This window comes from Parasteatoda tepidariorum, chromosome 5 (genome assembly GCF_982258835.1).
Source record: "Parasteatoda tepidariorum strain Cologne lab strain chromosome 5, Ptep-v5.0, whole genome shotgun sequence".
Classification (NCBI taxonomy): Eukaryota; Metazoa; Arthropoda; class Arachnida; order Araneae; family Theridiidae; genus Parasteatoda; species Parasteatoda tepidariorum.
Window position 1 is genome coordinate 58193426 of NC_141759.1, and position 21491 is coordinate 58214916.

The 21491-nt window shown below is 27.7% G+C and overlaps 1 protein-coding gene across 5 annotated transcripts in view; it reads left to right on the forward strand.

The window, feature by feature from the left end:
* The window catches only part of POSH (SH3 domain containing ring finger posh), a 34125-nt gene extending 23028 nt beyond the window's left edge, over window positions 1-11097 (forward strand). For 3 of the 5 annotated variants that reach the window (XM_043051950.3, XM_043051953.3, XM_043051951.3), the window contains exons 13-15: window positions 1961-2118; window positions 2205-2360; window positions 9418-9828. In XM_043051950.3, coding sequence (XP_042907884.2) covers window positions 1961-2118; window positions 2205-2360; window positions 9418-9586 — 483 coding nt within the window. In that variant the 3' untranslated portion in view covers window positions 9587-9828. Of the gene's footprint in view, window positions 1-1960; window positions 2119-2204; window positions 2361-9417 lie in introns of all 5 variants that reach the window. The other 2 variants (XM_043051952.3, XM_071185962.2) reach the window with 1 other exon arrangement.
* Window positions 11098-21491: the final 10394 nt, after the last annotated feature.

Genomic DNA, 21491 nt, shown 5'->3' on the forward strand with positions numbered 1-21491 from the left:
TTGAAAACAATGTTTTTTCAATCAGTTCTAGTGAATCTGGAGAATAGGAGCCTATTTTTGAGTGCTTGAAATATCTAGACTTTTACCACCCTTATAAGTTTTTAAAGCAAATGAAGTTTCATGTAATTAAGGCATATTTATCTTTCTTAATTTAATCCACTGACAATTTTTTCTGGTATCAGACTATTCATTCGTACGCGATCTTATAAGTTTGAGGTTTGTAATTGCTATCGTTAAACAATAATGGCAAAAGTTATTTCTGAATATCTTAAATGTAAAGTGATTTAAATTGAATCTATCTACGTGGACTTGCCGTTTACCATGGTGTGTAGTGTTTTTAAAAAGTGCTTTAAGGTGTTTATTTTTGATTTTCGTTTTTAAAAGCCCTTCGAGGTGCTTTTTTTATTGGGTGTTTTTAAAAAATGATTAATTTTCCCTTTTTGGAAATTAGGTTTTTTTTCTTTACAATGTCAATTTTCGCTATGCATTATGCAAAAGTGTGGTTTTCACATTGTTCTATTCAACGTTTTCACAATTCATTCAAATACAAAATATTTAGGCGTACCGTCGGTCTGTAGCATGAAAGCGCCAATCATTGTACTTGTTTGATGAAATACTCGCGGGTCCGCATGTGCGTCTACTGAGCTGGGTTTGGTGAAATTCTTGCACTCTCATGTGCAACTCTGCTGCATTTTGCAAGATATTCTCAATTTCAGGCTTAATTTTCCACCCTCTGAAATTGAACTGAAAAATCTTTTGATCTTTTTATGGTGGCTAACATAATCAAGAAAAAGAGTTCTTTATCAAAAACTAGTAATTTTTTCATGATCATGTAAAAGTCTTTGAAAATTATTTTGCATTTTGTTAATGTATTTAGTGCTTAAAAATATTTTTTGAGTACTTAAAAAATACTTAAAAGGTGCTTATTTTTTGTTGAAAGATTTGGCTATTCACCCTGGTTTACGCATTGCATCTTAAAACATATAATTAATTATGCAAGAAATGAAAATTCCTTTTTATGTCAGAGCTAAGTTATTTTTACAATGAAGGATGTTCTATTTTGTGAAAAAGAAAACTACAATTTTTTTATAACCAATTATAACCATTTTTCATAAAAAGTCATTTTTTTTTTAATTATTTTCCTACAGTCTCCATTAATGTAAAACATTTGCTGCAGTGAATGATTATGAATATGTTGGCTGTGTTAATAATAACCTAAATTATAACAACTAAAATAATTATGTGCTAAACTCTTATTAATATCTTTTAGCTAGTTTTTAATTAATAATTTAGTTTTATTTTCCTGAAATAATAAAAATATTTTTTCACAAACATGTCCACAAACATATTACAGGTCCATCTAGAACATTACAGTAAACAAAGTGCCAATTGGTGCACTCATTTTTAAGTTATAAGCTAATTACACAGACAGACATACATTTTTAGATATCAGTAGGGATGAAAAGAATCAGGTACTGATCTAAAAATAGTACAGTACAGAACACGTTATCCGGAAATCAGAAAACCGGAACAAAATTCGATAAATTTTCCCGTCATTTTTAAAAAACTTTTTTCTCCCCTCATAAGATTTTAGGATTTTTCTTTCTTTTTTGAACGATGTTAACCTTACCATCATTTTGGAAATAATCGTTAGTGTATTACTTCATCGTTTTTTCTTCTTTTTAAGATTATTTCCAAACATTTTTTTTTAGTTGGGTTTAACAATAAAGAAAAGCCCTTTTTGTAGCGATTCAGAATACCGGAAAAATCAGTTATCCGGAATAGCGATGGTTCCGATCGTTCCGGATAATCGGTTCCCTACTGTATAACATATTCTATATTTGTAATATTAACCTTCAACTTTTTACTTTGAGTTTTGATGATTAAAATTTAATTTGCATTTGCTACATTTTATTTTTATTGAAAAATATGAAGTGTTATTTATGTTTAATTTGTGTAGCACAAGGAGAAGAAAGAAAAGGAAATTGTTAGTTTAATGAAACGATTAACTAAACGAAAATCTAAATCACCACCTCCATCTGATTATTCTTGTGATAATCCCTCATTTGTGGATGGAACATCATCATCACAGCAATCATTATCTGCTGTGCATGTCAGGTAAGCTAATAAAGTTATAAATCTGTGTGTCATTTAACATATATGAATTATAAAATATATATACTTAGTCATTGCTTGTTTAACAGTGAGTTATTTGAATGTAGATCAACATCTTGTCCCAGTGAAGCTTTGGGTAGTCAAAATGCGAACCATAAAAAAACTGGATCTCTTGATGGTTCCAATGGTGAAGTTCCAAAATCATCATCACGACCTAAGCAGCCAGCGCCGTTGGTGCGGGAAAGGTTGTTCATTGTTTTTTATTTAAATTATCTTTTATTGGTACACTTTAAGAAATGAAAATAAATTGTAAAGAAGCGTAAGAAAACTCAGATATTACAAATGCATGGTACAATTTTTAATTTCTAGTTACGATTCTTTGTAGTAATGATATAACAATTTAGTTTGCAATTGTAAGCAGGAATTATTTTCAATATGCAAACATTTAATACTTTGAATGAATATTGTTAAGTCTCGTATATATTTATTTTAACTATCCGTGTCAAAATCTTTTTAAACAAAGATAATAATATTCACATGTATATTTTGTTACCACTTAAAAAATAAAAATAAATTCTTCCACAGAAATCGGTATACTCCGCCTATGCAAATGTGGAAAAGATTTTTGTATGAGTTTATAAAAGATTTAGTTTCATGTTGTTCCTAAAACTAAACTCAGTGGCGGGACAGCCCATTGAGGGCCAAGGGCTACTGTGCCCATCTCAGTTTTCTTGACCTGGGTGGTCATCGGAACACCAAACCCGTAGTGTTTACTCCCCAAGCATTCTTGGTACTCATTTTATCGACCCACTGAAGTGACAAAAGTGGTTGAGTTGACCTTGCCTGGCCCGAGGGTCGAACCCAGGACTTGTGGCATAAGAGCGTGACACACTACCACTCAGCCACCAGGTATCTTATGTTGTTTCTAAACAACTTAATAAATTTTAGGCAAACACCCATGAAATTTCTTGTACTGTGTCGATAGTAAAATCAGGGAGAGGAAAATAAAAGACCCTGTTTTTTTTTTCTTTCTTTCTCTGACCCTGTCTTTTATTTTTCCTGTTTATGAAGAGATTTAGTTTGTTGTTGTTTTTAATTAAGTTGAATTTTGGGCACACATCCATGAAATTTCCAATGATATTAAATGCTTACAAGAAAGCAAATAAGCAAATTACCACTCTTAATTATAAAATTCTCATTATATATAATTACATTAGGCTATTTATGTATATCTTATCAATATTAGAATCAATACCATTGTGATGAAAAAGTTTGTTGATGTTGGAATTACTATTCTTTAAAGAGGTTCGATGATTTACTGTTAGTAGAAGATCTTTCCAATTGTTCACTATTTTACTTCAGAGTGATACAGGGCAGCAATTACATCATAAACTACTTCATGAAGAATCAAAGTATGATAAATAATAAAGAAAAAAGGTTTATTTATGAAATATATGGAGTTCTAAAGTAAATAGAAATGTTCCTTTTTTTATGTTTGTATGAATTATTAAATATAAATTTATTGCCAAGGCTCTTTTTTCTTAGCCTTATGCATTCAATTGTGTTGGCGGAAGATAAAGTGTGAGAAATAATAATAAATTTTATGGAATTCAAATGATTAGCAACCATATAACGGTTTTTGATTTCTATGCTAATGTGTTAAGTAGATGTAGAAAAAATAGATTTTATTCTGCTCTCAATTCTAGGTTGTTGTGTTAAAAGGATTACTTATTATATTAATTTTTATTTACTGAGAAAAGGATTAAATGAGATAGTTCAGGATGACAACTATATATCACTGTTATAATTACTCTTATATTTAAATAATTTTCATCCAACAGTTTTAAATCTTTTATTTCTCTTTTTATGTCATGATAGTTTTAATTTATTTTGTGCATTATTTTCTCCATTATGTTCATATTTATTATAGATTTTTTTTTATTTAAAACATCAGTTTAGGGAATGTTTATTTCTTGTCTTGCAAAATTTCAAGATTCTTTTCAAATAGAAAAGGAAAATTTTGCATAATGAAAAATATATATTCATGAAACTCATGTTTAAATTAAGAAAAATCCATTGTAAATATGAACATAATAGAGAAAAGAATGCATAAAAGATTTTAAACAATCTTTTCTTCCAACTATTTTTAGGGAGTAATTGTAACATTACACCAAAAACGTAACTGTGACACCATAATTATCATATAAGTAACTTTTGATCTAATGATAATTTTACGTACCAAAACTTATTCTATATAGTTTGAGGGCTGACCTCATTATATGCTAATTATTTATTGCACTCAATATTTTAGGTGGCAAAATCAGACACAAAAACATAATTTGTCAGAATAAATGTATCTTTTTTTCAGCAGATTCAAATTCTTGACCCTCAAAATATGGTCTCAATACTTGTTATGAGAGAGCGGTCTATAATTTTAATTCCTTAATGTAGGGGAGCACAACCTTTTTGAGTGAAGGGCCACTTGCACAGCAGGTTGGCTAACGAAGGGCCGCACATGTATTGAGACATGTTAATGACAAATGTAGTAATGTTTATTTAACATTAGCGTTCTATTTTTTTATCAATAAACTTTGTAATATATTTGTAAAAAATTAAAAGTGTTTATTTTTAGAATTCATTCAAAAATAAAGAAACTTATACTTTTTTTTTCAAAAAAAATTGCTATTTTTATCATATGAACAATAGATTTATCAAAATAAATAAACTTTGAAGAAAAGAAATGTTTTTTTTTTTTTTTTTTTTTTTTTTTTTAAATCATATCATGCAAAACGAAAATTCATTTTAGAATTACGGGGCTCATCCAGAAAGTAAGTTTCCCTATTTTTTTTTTTTTTTAAAAAGAACTCATACTTTCAGGAACATATTTATTGGCAACAAGTACAGCAATGTCTAAGCTATTTTCCAATATAGCCACCACCAGAATTGAGACACTTGTCGTATCGTGAGATCAATTTTTGTATTCCTCTGTCGTAGACAACTCTTCGTCGTTGCCAAAACGCTCACCGGAGGACAGGAATTTCTTGAGGTGCAAGAAAACATGAAAATCGCTAGGAGCAAGATCAGGGCTGTAGGGTGGATGATCAAACAACTCCGAGCCAAATTTCGTCAAAACAGCTGCTGTGTGTCGAGCTGTATGTGAAAGAGCATTGTCATGGAGGAGCACAACACCTGCAGTAAGCATTCCACACCTCTTGTTTTGAATGGCACGTCGCAATTTCCGCAGTGTTTCACAGTAACAGTTGGCGCTTACTGTTTCACAACGTGGTTCCATTCACAGGCGGCAGAGTTCTACGACAGAGGGATACAAAAGTTGAACCCATGATACGACAAGTGTCTCAATTCTATGTTGCTATGTTGACAAATAGCTGAAACATTGCTGTACTTATTGGCCAAAAATATGTTCCTGAAATTATGAGTTATTTTTTTTTTAAAAATAGGGAAACTTACTTTCTGGACACGCCTCGTAAATTCTAATAAATAAAAAAAAAACTGCAATGCCCACAGAATGAAAGTAGGAAAAAATTTGGTCATAATCAAGTAATATAAATTCAAATTAAATATTGTAATTGAAGAAAATTTATAGGTTTTTAACAAAAGCCTAAAATAAAAACAAAACTGTGAGAGTATAGGAAAATAAAATTCAATGCTTATTTTGTAATGTACTTTATTATTTCTTTTTATTAATTATTAGATTTTTTTATATCGTAAAAAAAATTTTTTTATGGAAAAAGATCACTTTAGCAACAACAAATTGAAATCTTAACTACAAACAGTGAGCAGTTTAAAAATTCACGTTTTCCGCCATTTATGAATTTCTCAAGTTGCAATAACATTGCATTTAAATTAGGGATGTAACGAGTATTTGGCCCTTCTGTGAAAAATTCAGAAATATTCAGCAGAATATTTTTTAGAAATGTATTTTTCTAAGTTCTGAATTTTTGAATTTTTATAGATATTACTTTTTTTTAAAAATTATAATCAGACAAGTCAATTTTGTCATTTTTTCGATACTTTGAGAATTGAGAAGGATTTTTTTCCCATTTTTTGCTGTTTTTATTATAACCCAGCATTTCAACAGAACTTCTCATACTATTAATTTATTATCACTCTTTCCCTATACTGTAATATAAATAACCAGTAACATAGAAAAGTGTGATTTTCAGTATTAAAGTTTTGTTTTTGGAACTAAAAAAAATTTGTTTTTTCTGTTTTTCCTTTTTAGGCATTTTTATTATGACTCAGCCTTTTTTTAAAAACCAAAGTTGCTAATAAAATTTATTTTATAGCAATTTTTTTTCTTCTAAAATTATAGCAATAAGAAAAATTTAAATTGCGATTTTCAGCATTAGATTTTCATTTAAAAAATTAAGAACGTTTTTTCTAACTTTTTATTTTTTTTAAATAAAAAAAAACTTTTTTTTGACGTTTTTATAATAACGCAGTAATTTTTAATAGCATTTCTGTTGACTTAATTCTTTTTTCTTGGCTTTTTCTGGTAATTGGAAAACTGAGATGTTCAGCTTTAAAATTTTCTTTCAAAAATTAAGATTGATTTTTATGTTCTCTGTTTCGCTTTTTCACATTTTCAAAAACGTTCTTGATTGGCCTTATTTTTTAGAGTTAATTTATGAATACGTTTTTCCAGGAAATATTATTCTGAGCATTGAAATTTCAGTTTCAGTGTTGCTATGCTGCTAAAAGATTTTGCTATTTGGCCCCAAGTGTACGGCGTTCAGTCGATTTTTCTTCTTCTTCTTTTTTTTTAACGAATATTTGGTTTTGACCAAATCACAATTCATTACCACATTCGACCAAATCATATTCGTTGCGGAAAAAAAACGAAGGAAAAATAACAAGGATTTACGATAAAACTGCACCGAAATACCGTATCAAAAAGTGATTATTTAATTGCGCGATTAACAATCACGTGTCGTAATAACATCATAGTTAAATAACGGGATCGTCAAAATCATATGGAAAAAGTATAGAAATAATTGGGTGAAAAAATTACTTATATTTATGCTGAACTCAGCACGTATAAAGCTTGTCAAATGCACGATTTAAAATTTGCATGTCGTAATAGAATAATTGGAATTTTCTATGATACGTGGGAACGCATAGCAATAACTGCCGAAGAAAATTGTTGAAAAAAAAGAAAGAATTGCAACAAAAAAAAAAGATAAAAAATCACTTAGATTTATGATGAAATCGTCACAAATAAAGTGCACCAAAAAGTGATTATTTAAATGGGCGATCTGAAACTCGCGTCGTAATAAAAATTCGGGATTTCCGAAATCACGTAGAAAAGCGGAAATAACTGTTTAAAAAAAAATCATTTATATTTACGATAAAATCGGCTTAAAGAAAGCGCGTTAAACGTACATTTACTGAAGAATCTATTATAATTGATTGTGCCAAAATGTGATGACTTAAAAGTGCGATTAAAAATTGCCATTTTTTAAACTTCTTTTATTGTGTTTAGAAGTTCTCGCGGGCCGCACTTCAGTAGTCGAAGGGCCGCATTTGGCCCGCGGGCCGCAGGTTGTGCACCCCTACCTTAATGTAAATTTGACTTTCTGCATATATCTCAAGAACTTTTTTAAGCTAAATCGATTGTTAAGTTTCTGAGTTATCAAATTTTTAAAAAATTGTATAATTAAAATTTGAATTCTTGAGAACTATTTGATCAATTTTGTCGTATAAAATTACATTCTTGAAAATGATTTTACAAATTGCATATCTTACCATTCAAAATTTGTTCACATCATTATTAATTAAAATATTAAAAAATAAATATTTAAAATTATCTTTTGCATGGAATTATCTTCAGAAATTTTTTTTTATTCATCTTAAAAGTTCTTGAGACATTGCGAGGTACACAAAATGTAGAATTAAGGGTTCCAAGCTTTTGACCATTCTTATTGGGACCATATTTTCTAGATTGCAATGATCCTTATATTTCAAAAGTCTGGAATCTGAATCCGCCAGAGAAACTAAGTTTTTGTGTCTGATTTTGCAACATTAAATATTGTATTCTACATTAATTAGCCTATTTAAGGCGACGGATTTTGAATCATTTAAGTCTTACTATGTGAAAATTCTATCATTATTCAGGGTGTTTCATCTTACACACTGTTCAATTTTCGCATAGACTTTTATTGTGACAGTGTGAATCCTGATTATGATACTTCATAATTTTTAATATAACCACATCATTATATTTAAGTCAATGACTTTGAAAGATATAGAAATATCTAAAGTTAAGGTAAAACTATTTCCTGTTTTGTTTTTTTAAAAATAGTTTTATTTTCTGATATCAAATAGACAATATAGAGAGGGGCAAAATCTTCTGTTAAATGGCAAAGTACTTTGTTTTACTCTTTTGATGAAATTTGAACTTTCTAATTCTAATTATAGAAATTTTGAATAATCTGTTATATTTAAAATGGAATTTCAATGCTGTATTGTGGTTATCTGTCACTGAAAATATTATTACATAGTTGGGTGAAAATATAAATTTTTTATCTATACAATTTATATACAGTTTATCTCGAATCTCACGGGAAAGGTGAAAAATTCGAGATAGAGAGGTTTCAAGTTATACAGGTACTGTTAAGAAATTTGATTAAAAGTGCTTTGTTTTTAGTAGAAAAATATAGACATTTCTTTAAATTAGTTATACCACATACATCTATATACATAACAGTTTTTTAACATACATTTAACACTGAAAATAATAAATAAGATTTTTGACTGATAACCTTATTTGTTTCAATTATTCTTTAAAACTCTTAATTATCCTTTGATCCATTGGTTGCAATTTTGAGGTGAAAATGAATTTTTATTCTTAGCTTTCGTATCTATGTTGAAAAGCTAACCCCTGATGGTCACTACTCATTAACCCCTCTCTTACTGCCAGAATCATTGTATTCCTTTCTAGTTAAGGAAGTGCAGGGATAGTGATTGAAATTCCAAAAAACACCCCCAACCTGTTCTTCCTGTGGATTCACGAAATTCATCTCTGTCTACAAGTTCTGCTGATAAGGAAAGTTTTGACATTTGTGCTCTATTATTAGAAATTCGAGAAATGGAGGTTTTGAAAAAAAAATCGACATAAACATGGAAAATACATTTATTTTAGACAATAAATGTAGGGAATTTTAAAAATTTCGAGATAAAGAGGTTCGAGATAAACAGGTTCAACTGTATTTTTCATGCCTTATTGGTAATTAATATATGCTTTATTTATTTTTGTTTCTAATTAACTTGCATTAATTTCAGATTTCGCTGTATTGTGCCTTATCCTCCGAACAGTGACTATGAACTAGAATTGAAGGTCGGTGATATAGTTTATGTTCATAAAAAACGTGAAGATGGTTGGTACAAGGGAACATTGCAAAGAACTGGAAAAACTGGACTTTTCCCCTCTAGTTTTGTAGAAGGATTTTGAAGAAAGTCAGGCATAGGCATAACATTTGAAGTCTCAAGAACATGCACATTTCTGCCGAAAGGTGACCGTTGCCTTATTACGTTTGGGTTTTAGAAAACAGTCTGAATCTCAAGTGATATTGGTGTTAAACAAGTCTTATTTAGCTGCTTATTATACTGCCTTTTGTTTTGCAATAACAAAATAACAGTGGAACTTGTGATTAACAATCCCATTTTATGCAAAGTATAAAGTGTGATGCCAAATATTAATCTATTCTTTCATTTTTATTTTCTTTTGTTTTGATACTGTTTATATGTACAATTTGACCAAATTTTGTTAGTATTATAGTAACTATTTTTTTAATTTAGGTATGCTATTTATAATTTAATTGTTTGTTGGTTTATTTATTAGTGGTATGAATAACAATAGAAATCTTCATTTCTCAGTTTGCCATAAATTACCCAGTACCATCAATACAAAAACTGCAACTTTAACCTTTTTTAAAAAATGTGTAGGGGTGCCAATTTATACTCGTTTAAATTTATCAAGAACTAATAGTCTTTAATAAATATATATATATTATTTAAAAAACACACAATAACGTAATATTTTATAACTAAACAAAATCATATGCAGCTACTTAAATGAATAAATTTACATCTGTTTCATGTTGTTGGTGTTTTAATGTATCAGCATGCACTCATATTTTAAAATACACCTAAAATAACTTATTATTTGCTATTTTACACCCACACTATTTAAACTTTATATTTAATTTGAAAGGCTTATATACTACTGCCTTATTACTATTTTCTATAATTTTTGTTTTATGCTAACTGTACAATAATGTGTATTTAATTTTTCACAAACTTAATCGCATCTTTTATTGTATTTGTATAAATAATCCTGTTATTAGATTGCTTAAAGTCTGTATTGATACAAATGTTTCAAAAGGAAAAAATCCAGTTATGGATGATATAAAAAATTATTGTATTTCAAGGAAATAATGGAAAATTAGTTAAGTTCACAATGCATAAGTACATATAATATTTAATCCAAACAGTCTCATACTTATTAAACTTAAGTAATATCTTTAAGTACAAAAATTGTATTTACTTCAGGGCATGCATTTTAGACTGGCACCCCTATTTCCATAAAATATTTTCTTGCATTTAATTTTTTACTGGAAACCTACTGCTATTCCCATTTTTTTTTTTTTTTAAAGGAGGCTGTATTGATAAGAAATGTTATTTGCTGTTTATTTATAGAAATGTTTGCATCTGTTATCTTAATTTTTTATTTCATTTTGTACATTTGTGAAGAATTATTATTATATACTTCAAAGTTAATGCTAATGTGTATAAAAATTGTATCATAATTATTTGTTGCTTGTTTAAATTATTTATTAGTGTAGTTTAACAAACATACAAACTTAGTTATTTCTTTTCCTTGTTAACAACTTCTTTGAAAAATTTAAATTGTGTTTTCAAGCACAATTAAAAATAATAAAAAAAAATTTATATATATATATATATATATATATATATATATATATATATATATATATATATATATATATATATATATATATATATATATAAGAAAAACACGAAGAAAGTTAAGAAAAACAATAAGTTATAATTTTTCTTTGTTTTATTCTTCATTTTGAACATCATATATATATATATATATATATATATATATATATATATATATATATAATGAGCTTAAGTGTAAACTCAAAGACTTAAATTTGACTGTCTTTTTAAGAAGTGGTAAATGATATTGGAGCATTAAAGGAAAAAAATTTTTTTTTTTTGATGCAGTAATATTCACCAGAGAAAATGTGTAGATCTATACATTATTTTTATTTTATTTTTTTAACCATGGGATCAACATTTAAAAAGTCTAAACTCAACATTGCATTTAAAACCTTGTATCCTAAATAAAAACGGGTTAGGTTTTATTTAATAATTTTAAAAATAAATTCAACATTAATTTTGTTTATTTCTTAACACAAAACAATAGAACTCTTTGTTTCTCTGTTTGCTTTAAATTAATGAATACCTTTTACCAGTACCATCAATATAAAAATTGTAACAAGTAAATTGCAACACACTATCTGAACTCACTTAATGCTTGAAAATTATTCAATGTCAGTTACATATTTTTTTGAAAATATTGCATTTGCCTATGTATGTGCTACTTTCATTTTCATTTATTTTTAAACTATAAAATGTTTAATTTCTTTAGTTAAATTTTTGTAGGCATATTATTTTTGATGAAAAGTCTTAAAATACTATTAAGGGACAGCTGGATGATGTTTTAAGATAAAACATTAAACACAACTTTAGAATAAGTTCTCTATTTTTAAAGATGTGATTTGCATAGTTGGAGTGTTATTGAAATTGTGTAGTAAATATCAGTGAGGGTCAAAAGTCAGCATGATAAGATGAATGTTTAGTTTTTCTAGATTTATATTGCTACTATGCGTTATTTTCTACATCTTGTGCACGTAGCCTAATTCATTATCATTTTAAAGATTACATTTCATTGGTAAATTTTAAATTTATGCATTGATAAAAAAAAAATGTTTGCTCACAGCAGAATTAGTTTATGTAATTAGAAAAGTGAAATTATTAAATTTTTGCATTCTGTGGTATTCTTTTTGTTACTATAGTTATATTTGTGGTTGTATTATTTGTACAAGTCCTATTCCTACAATGAATATAGATTTAGTTATGTTTGGTGCTTTATTAAGATAAGTCTGTTATTAATAACGCCTTTTTTTTTAGAAATGTACTTAATCTAAAAGTTATCAGTTTCTTTCTTCTTTTTTTTTTAATTTAGAACTACATTTATTAAAAGTCATAATTAGTTTTTTCAGTGATAGCTGTACATATATTAACACACATTTTATCTTGAGAGTATTTTTAAACCTTTAATTTTTATTGTTTTTAAAATCAGCACGTATATTATTTATTTTAATAATAAACTTAAGTTATGCCTCAGTGTTTGTTTGTTTGCATTAATGTAACAATGATTTTTTTAAAAATGTTTACTTCCCCCACTATTGTCTAAAAAAAGATCGCTCAACAGTTTGTAAAGTGTTTATTGAAAGGCTCTGTGAAAGAGCAAAGCTGTATCAGGCGTATATTTACTTTATAAACCAAATTATTAGTTGATAATTTTTTTATGTTACTTCTTTTAAAGCAACAGTTTCTCACTGAATTTTTAATTTGCAATATTGTCTTCTCTTAAGTATAAATCTTTTACTGAGATCTTTCTCATTTTAGTGTGCCATTGAAAAACTTTTTTCACGAATCATATAAAATGTATTCAACTTGTATGATTTGTTTTAGCTATCCTCAAAAAATAATTAAATAAAAAATAAGAAAAGTGAATTAAAATTCACAGTAAGCAAATTTAGACAGTTGTTTTCTTCCATCCCGTTAAATGGAAGTCTGTCAACTAGGAATAAAAGTTTTATTGCTTCTTGAATAGACTGAAATAATTTTAGAAATGTTTAAGTTGTTGAAATCCATGGGGGTCACCGGTGACTGGCTAAGCCAAGATTATTAGAAACACATAATTCAAGTAAATTTTAAATTTTTTTATATTATTATCGTTACTAAAATGATTTGAAGAAATTAATGCAATATAGAAAACACAAAAATCATTTTGGCCTGGCGGGCAAGCCATGTAAAATTAGCGTGGCATTCAACATGTTAATTTTAAAAAAAAGTACAAAATTTTCAACTTTATTGAATTAAGTTCATACAAACTACATGCACTAAACGTGAATTATTAAAGGCAAAATCTTTTACTGCAGCAAAAGGTAATGTTTCAATAGAGTTAACTCAGTGAAAATACTTCAACTTGCCCAAAATTCAGTAATGCATTTTTTTTTCAATTAAGTTTATTTCTTAGTGAAATTTTAAAAGTATCAAATTAGTAGAGAAATATAGTTAAAATTTTGTGGACCAGCCATTTAACAAAGAAACTAAGTCATGTCACCGTCTATTATTTTGTAATTGAATAGGGAAGTAAAGAATGGAACATTCTGAACATTGATTTCATGCACAGACGTTGTTAACTAATGACAAAAATATATTAACTAAGTTTAAGGAATTTTACTTTTGATAGTGATGACAAAAAATATACGAGACATATACATAAAAAGTAACTTCTTACGCAGTTTTTTAAATTAAATTTAAATATTCCTTTTCGATGAAGATTATCTTAATGTTTTATAAACTGTTGAGTTGATTGTTTCCTAGCTTTTCTACATTTTGAATTAGATTGAAGTTTGAAAAAAAAAATTTCTTGGTGCTCATATGCTGTTTTACATTCCAATTGTCACAGGAGAGAATTATTGAGGCATGGCTTGAAACCAACTTTTTTCATATATAACCCCTGTGGGGTAGTATACTGTACATAGATCAAGTTTATTTATATTTAAAGACATTTCTGGTAGTATAGTCACTGACTGTTTTTTACTGTCTGTTTATATTTAATTGTTGTTAACCCCTGAGATGGTAAATTTTGAGTCCCCCTCCCCCCACACAAATGTGCTTTTAATTGTATGTAGCTTTTAAAAGAGTACTTTAGCTAGCAATGCACTGATTATGAAGTTTTTAAACACTGTATTTTGCATACTTAAACTATGTTTTTCTATGCATGTACTTATTTTTTGTTTATGAAATTATATTAGCATACCTGCCAACATTCACTCTTTTCTAGAATGGATTTTCCAAGTGGTAGTAAAACAATTACCGAAAAACTATCTTCCTCAAAAATAGATTTATATTTTAATCAGGCTGAAATTCGCTATCGTAAGGAATAATATGCTTTTATATATTTGTTGTAATTATTTATATGTAGTGGTGGTCAAACTGATTTAAAATTATTATTATAATTCAAAAAGTTTAGTGAAATAACATGAATTTCGCTAGCACTTTAAATATGAAAATAAAATCTTCCGGGAAAACCGGAAGAGTTGGCAGTTGTGTATTAGTATCACTTTTTATATTAGTATTAATTATAAATTTGTAGAAATTTTTTTTAAAAATGACATACCAGATAAGTATTAGTATTTAACAAAGGCTAAATAATACTTTTCACATATTGTATATCCAATAGAATTGTATTCAATAGTTATCTTTTGCCAATTACATTTGGATAGTTTTATATGCAGTCGCCAAAATTTTGTATTAGGTAGTTACAATAGATATTAAAACCTATAAATTATTTTTAAAACACTTTCTTTTTAATAAAAAAAAAAAGGATTTTTCAATAGGTAATGCTACATTGCAGTATTAAAAAATTTATGTACCTCGGTTATGCTTATCAAATGCAGTAACTGTTCTTGATAAATCTTCTACCATTAAAGTCTTAATAGGTTATATCTAACAAGGGAAACTAGGGAAGTGTGACTCGCCAATTTTGAAATAAACTAGTGGGATGTATGCCTTATGAGGAATAATTTTAGGGGGTAACATCTGTTTTGGCCCATAGAAGGACCTGTGAGAGATAAAAAATAATTCAATATATAGAAAAATCGGTATTTTATTACTTCAATGCAGACTATTACTTATTGTAATTGTCTCATAATCCAATTAATTTGTAATTAATTGGATAATTAATTTTCAAATTAATAAATTAATTAACATTCGTTTCGGCCCATAGAAGGTCCTGTAAGAGATAAAAAATAATTCAATATATAGAAAAATCGATATTTTATTACTTCAATGTAGACTATTAGTTATTGTAATTGTCTCATAATCCAATTAATTTGTAATTAATTGGATAATTAATTAATTTGGTAATTAATAAATTGATCAGAAAATTAATTATTAATTGTTTATTAATAAATTGTTAATTAATTATTAATTAATTAATTGATTTGCAATTACATACTCCAATTATTTTGGAAAGTTTTTTGGAAGAAAAAAAAATTGAAAAAATTTGATGTCAATTTTCTTTTAAAATTAACCTAACAGTTTTTTCTGAAAAACTACAGATATATAAAATTTTCGAAATCAATTTTGACAATAAATATGCATTATATAACTAACTAACTCAGTGGCGCGACAGCCCATTAAGAGGGCCAAGGCCGACTGTGCCCATCTCAGTTTTCTTGACCTTGGGCTCTGGGGTGCAGGAGCATATGTTCCGGTCAGGTGGTCAGCCGAACGCGGAACCCCCAGTGTTAGTACCCAAGCATGCTTGGTACTCATTTTATCGACCCACTGAAGGGATGAAAGGCTGAGTCGGCCTTGCCCGGTCCAAGGATCGAACCAAGGACCTGTGGCACGACAGCGCGAAGCATTATATAGTACGTGAATATACCACAAAATTAATTGGAGTATGAGACAATTGCATTAACTAATAGTCTGCATTGAAGTAATAAAATGCCGATTTTTCTATATATTGAATTATTTTTTATCTCTCATAGGACCTTCTATGGGCCGAAGCGAATGTTGCCCCCTACAATTATTCCTCATAAGGCATACATCCCACTAGTTTATTTCAAAATTGGCGAGTCACACTTCCCTAGTTTCCCTTGTAAGTCATTAATGGATTATACTAAAAATTTTTACAACATGAAACAAGATAAATAGTAATGTATTATTTATAAAAAAAAGTTTTTTTATGTTACTTATTTAATAAATCTTCATTAAATTATGTCCTGATTGATTTTCTTACTACTCTCCCTTATTTGTTTTTAAAATCATTTAATATTTCATTTCTTAAAAGCTTCAAGCAATTTCTTGTTATTTGATTAAAATTTTTGTAATAATCTTTAAGTTAACCTAAATACTTGATGGTCAATATGTAAATTACATTATAAATTGATAACTTTTTAATTCCCTTTCAATTTTCTCTTGGTGGGACCATTAAATTATTTATTTCAAAAACATTACATATCATAAAATAATCTGTATTTTTTTTACTCTAAATGTATTGTTACTGTAAAAGAGGAAAAAAAATATTAACGTAAGATCTTGGGAAAATAAAGTTAATTGATACAAAAATATTTTACCAAAGGAAAATGTAATATATATTTATTTTTATGCATTAAAATATTATTGACAGCTATTAGGTTATTATAAATTTAATTAGCATGGACATTTTTATATTATAAAAATGTATGTTCAAAATTTTATACATTATGAATACATAAATAATTTATTAAAAATAAATTACCTAATAATTCAATTAAAGGAAAAATATAATTTAAATACTAACATTCTACACATTTTTTCGTTATAAACGTACACATTCCTATAATTACGAAATAATTAATAATTGAACTTATTGCTTACATTATTATTATGTGCGTGTACTAAAGAAATAGAAATCATATCTTCATTATTAAAATTTCTTTGTAATGCAAGAATTTACTCTATATTTTTTAAAACACACACATATATATATATGTCATTTAGAGAAATATTTTTATAGCATGAAAATTCATTAAAAATTTTGTTCTGTTTATAATTAAAATTATTTTCTTTTCCAAAATTTTTAATAAATTTTTTTTTTAAATCAAAGTTGGGGGAAAATGTAGACATGTAATTTCAATTTATGTTTAAATTAAACTTCCAAGATTTTTACCCAAAATAGCCTCAAATTTCTCCAATATATCATTGCAGAATTCAGCCTTTAGTGCAATTGGGAAAGAGTTATAAAAGTATTAATTCCATTCTATCGCATATTGTGATAGATTAATTTACAGTAGCGTACTGTACTCTTAAAGGAAATTTTTTTTTTCTCAGGGAAATTATTTTTATTCATTGTAGAGATATCTGGCAGCTATAGCAGTGCAACTGTTTTAACTTCTCTTACTATTTTATTTATAAATAGTGCAATTACATATTGTGCAAATTTTAAACTTCATATATCAGTGCGTGGCTTGCAACTGAACAACAATTTTTTCAGTCTTCTCTGTGAATGTATTCTGTAACCTCATGGCAGAAAACTTAAAGATGTGTTGTTATAGATTGTTATTTTAGTGTATTATTACTGTAAAATAAATTGCTTCTAAACTGATGTCTTTTTTTTAAAAAATTTTAAGAAACTAAAAATCACGCAATTTTTAAAATTAATTTTATGATTAAACATTGTTTTGTTATTTTCAATAGTTATTACATTAAAGTTAATCAAAATATTAGCTCTGAATAGTTTGTAAAACTGATAATGGGATTCAGATCTTTTTAAAACTGATACCAGTTCTTTCTATTTTTCTTTCCTAAACGTTCCGGTATGCTTAAAAAATTTATCAAATAATAAGGTTAATGTCAAAAAGCCAAGCTTTAATCTATTTAGTGTGAAAACAGAAATTTTATAATCCCCAAAGAATGGTAAAAATTTTATTTTATAACCGGCATTGAATTGCCGACCCAATTTTGGGTTTAAGACTACTAATGTTCAACTCCGTAGCCTTGTAATTTTGTACCCAATCCAGAAGACTAGGGAACTCCTGGATCATGTATTAGAAGAAATTTCCCTTTGAGGAGGACTTTTTGATGGAACTAACCTGCATTTGCGTTACATGGAGAGGGAAACCTCCCATGGGTAGCCTGGCGGCAAGTGGACTCTAACCCATGATCTGTCTACCACTGACTATATTTTACGTCATTACCACGAATATCCACGTGTGATGGGTGAACATCGTGATTCTCGGGGATTGTCCTTAGTTTGTGTAGAGTAGAAACGCTTTGCGGCTATCCCGTATTTCTATATTCTTTAAATGTTATAATTACTTTATCTATCTTCAAGAGAAAGAAAATAAAAAAAGCAATTTTATTTTGTATATGCTTATAGATTAAGAACTTTATTTTAATATTCAAAAATTTAAAAAAAAAATTCTGTATTCTTTTTTCTTTCGAATCACTTATATGCTTGAATTTGTTCCATCAAAAATTGATCAGTATCTATATTATATAAAACGCTAATACGTACGTATGTATCAATAAAACCGATGATATTTCTTTTCTCGATCTGGCAACAGTTTTCATTTTTAATTGATTGGATTCGGCGCGCAAGAGCACGTAGTGAGCATCATATGGCTAATCCATGCTATATAAAACGTTAATACGTTTTAATTGATAGGCTTCGGCACGCAAGAGCACGTAGTGAGCATCATATGTCTAATCGGGGGAATTCTCACCGAATTATCAAAAAAATTCTAACAAAATTATCTTCATCGAAGCCGATGCTTTACATCCGGCTTTCAGTACTATTTCATACTGTTTTACAACACATGGTTTTAGCCCTCTGTTGGGAAAGACTTTAAAACAAAACTTACAACAGTTACTTTTCTCAACAACTGAAATTTAGAATAGTGTGATTAAGAAAAATATGTGAACTGTTTGCAATTTCAAATTAATATTGAAAGAATTTTCTAGGTTTAGAATTTTCTACAGTGAAAAGTTTTCGGAACTTCAGTGTTCAAAAAAGTATACAAAAGCTAGATGTTAAGAACGTATCCAATGAGCGAGCATCGGATTGCGAAGCAATCCGAAATTAACTGCGAAAACAGTTCCGGGGGTTGGCGAGCGCCAGCGAGCAGGGGGCGAAGCCTCCTAGTACATATTAAAATCAATTTAAATTAAAATAAATGACTTACGACAGATTTTTTTTATCGCTAGATGTATTCTGTTATGATTAATTTTAAATTTATTCTATTTGATTTTACGCGACCACACTTTTTTTCCAGAGAGTTTGTGTGTTCCACAGAATTAGTTTACAAGTCGAGAAATTTTAAGAAACAATAAACGTTTACCTTCTGACACCCTACACTGGTTTAATTATGATGGTACCTAATATTCTTTCATTATTAAGGACGTCAAATTACCTCTTTGATAAAGACATAAAACGTTAGTACACATAATAATTTTATGAATAAATTTATATTTTTAGTCTAATTTGATGAATGTAAAATGGCCATTAAATTTTGACATATTTTTTTTTAAATTTATTTTTTTGTGTTTGGCATATTGTATGTGTACTTTAAATTCATTAAAAATATTTTATTGCATGAAGATAAAATTCTAAAAATTTAAAATAGGTTATTGTGGCAGTTCCCTAATGGTGTTCCACGGAACTCTAGGGTTTCGTGGAAAAATTAAATGAGTTCCGAGAGTGAAAGACTTTTTTTTAAACATTTTTGAAATATGTAATTATATTTAAATCCTTTTTGGACTTATGGAATTGGTCTAATTGGGATGGACCTCTTGGGGATTAGAAACAACAACAACATATTTAAATCCAATTAATAATCCATTATTTACTCATTTTGATTGCTTTTATGAAATTATATTTAAAGTAAAGAAAACAAAGAAATGAATATTTTATATATATATATATATATTTAAACACGTTTGATTGCCAGAAAAAATAGATGGCAAGTTCTAAAAACGCCACCAAGCTGCAACACTGATTCAAATTGTTTTTTATGTTTTTCATACCGCCTTTCTCAAAAATGTTATATTAAATTTCTGTAGCTTTTTTTTGCAGTAAGAAGCCGGTAAAAAAGGAGTTTTAAATAAATTTTGCAACGATTAGGATTAACTTAATATATTTTTTTTTTATCTTATTGTACACAATTTAATCTTTATTTTATCATGTTACAAACACAAAAATTAAAAAAAAAAAAAATTTAGCGCTTATATAAAACAATATTTGTAACTTATTTTTTAAATTATCCATAACTTAATTATTAATTCATAACTTAATTATTATATAAATTATCCATACTCATAAATGTTGAAAAAAAAGTCATCCAAATTTAATTCCTTTTTGATTTCTTTAAACTACTAGTGTAGTTTTCGTTGCACATAGGATTTTTTAAAAAATATTTTTTTTCTTCACAAAATGGCAGTGTTTTTAAAAAATTAAAATTAAAAAAAAATGACATAAAATAAGTAACATTTTAGTCAAGGTTTCGTGATTAGGTTCAAAAATCCAGCCAATACAATTAAAATCTCCCTGAACTCAACGAAAACTGTATTGACTGTGAACATTGTGTTAAAACTTGGAATAAATCGGCTGAAAATTGAACTAGTTAGAGATACAGCAAGTAAGAGAAACATAGTCTCGAATAAATTGCGTTTAAAGTTTTTTGACCAATATTCCATGTAAATATATATAAAATTTTGTAACTAACTATATTGCACCAATACCAAGTTCATAAGATGAATCTTCTTCATCCTCTTCAACAGTCTCAAGTGCTAGTCTAATCTTAATCCTTGCCGATCTATCCTTATGTGCGACGGCTCATATATTTTTTAAGTAATAGCCGAAATTCCACGCTCATCTACATTTTGAGCATATATTTTTGACTGCTAAGCCTATATTTTTTTAAATTGTTTCATAATAATACCCAACAATAATAAGTTTAATAACCCATTGGCAACGAATACTCACTGTCAACCCATTGCAACCTTCATTAAACATTATTACAGGTAAATAAGTTGCAATTTAAACTATTTTTATTGAAAGTACCCTCTGATTATGTTTCTTAAATAATTTAAACAAATTATTTCGAAATAGTTGAAATAAGAGTGTTCGACTAAAATGTTTTGATAGGAGTTAGCAAATCCACTAATAAACTGAGCGCATAAATTCACATGATCATACTTGTCACAGCGCGTCTTGCGTCGTACGCCACGTTCCGCATATGCTACAACTTTGCATTTAAACGAAAATCAATTCAATATTTTGGTACAATAATCTTAAAAGGACAAACCATCAAAAAATGCAATAATTTTTTTGCCTTATTTTGTGAAAATTTTACTATGTTATTCCTTTTTAAATGCGAATTTGATTACAATTTTCACAAGAGGGAAATAAACACATATATGAAAGAAATAAAAATATTTATAAAAAAATATGTATGAAGAGCAGTCATGGCGAAACA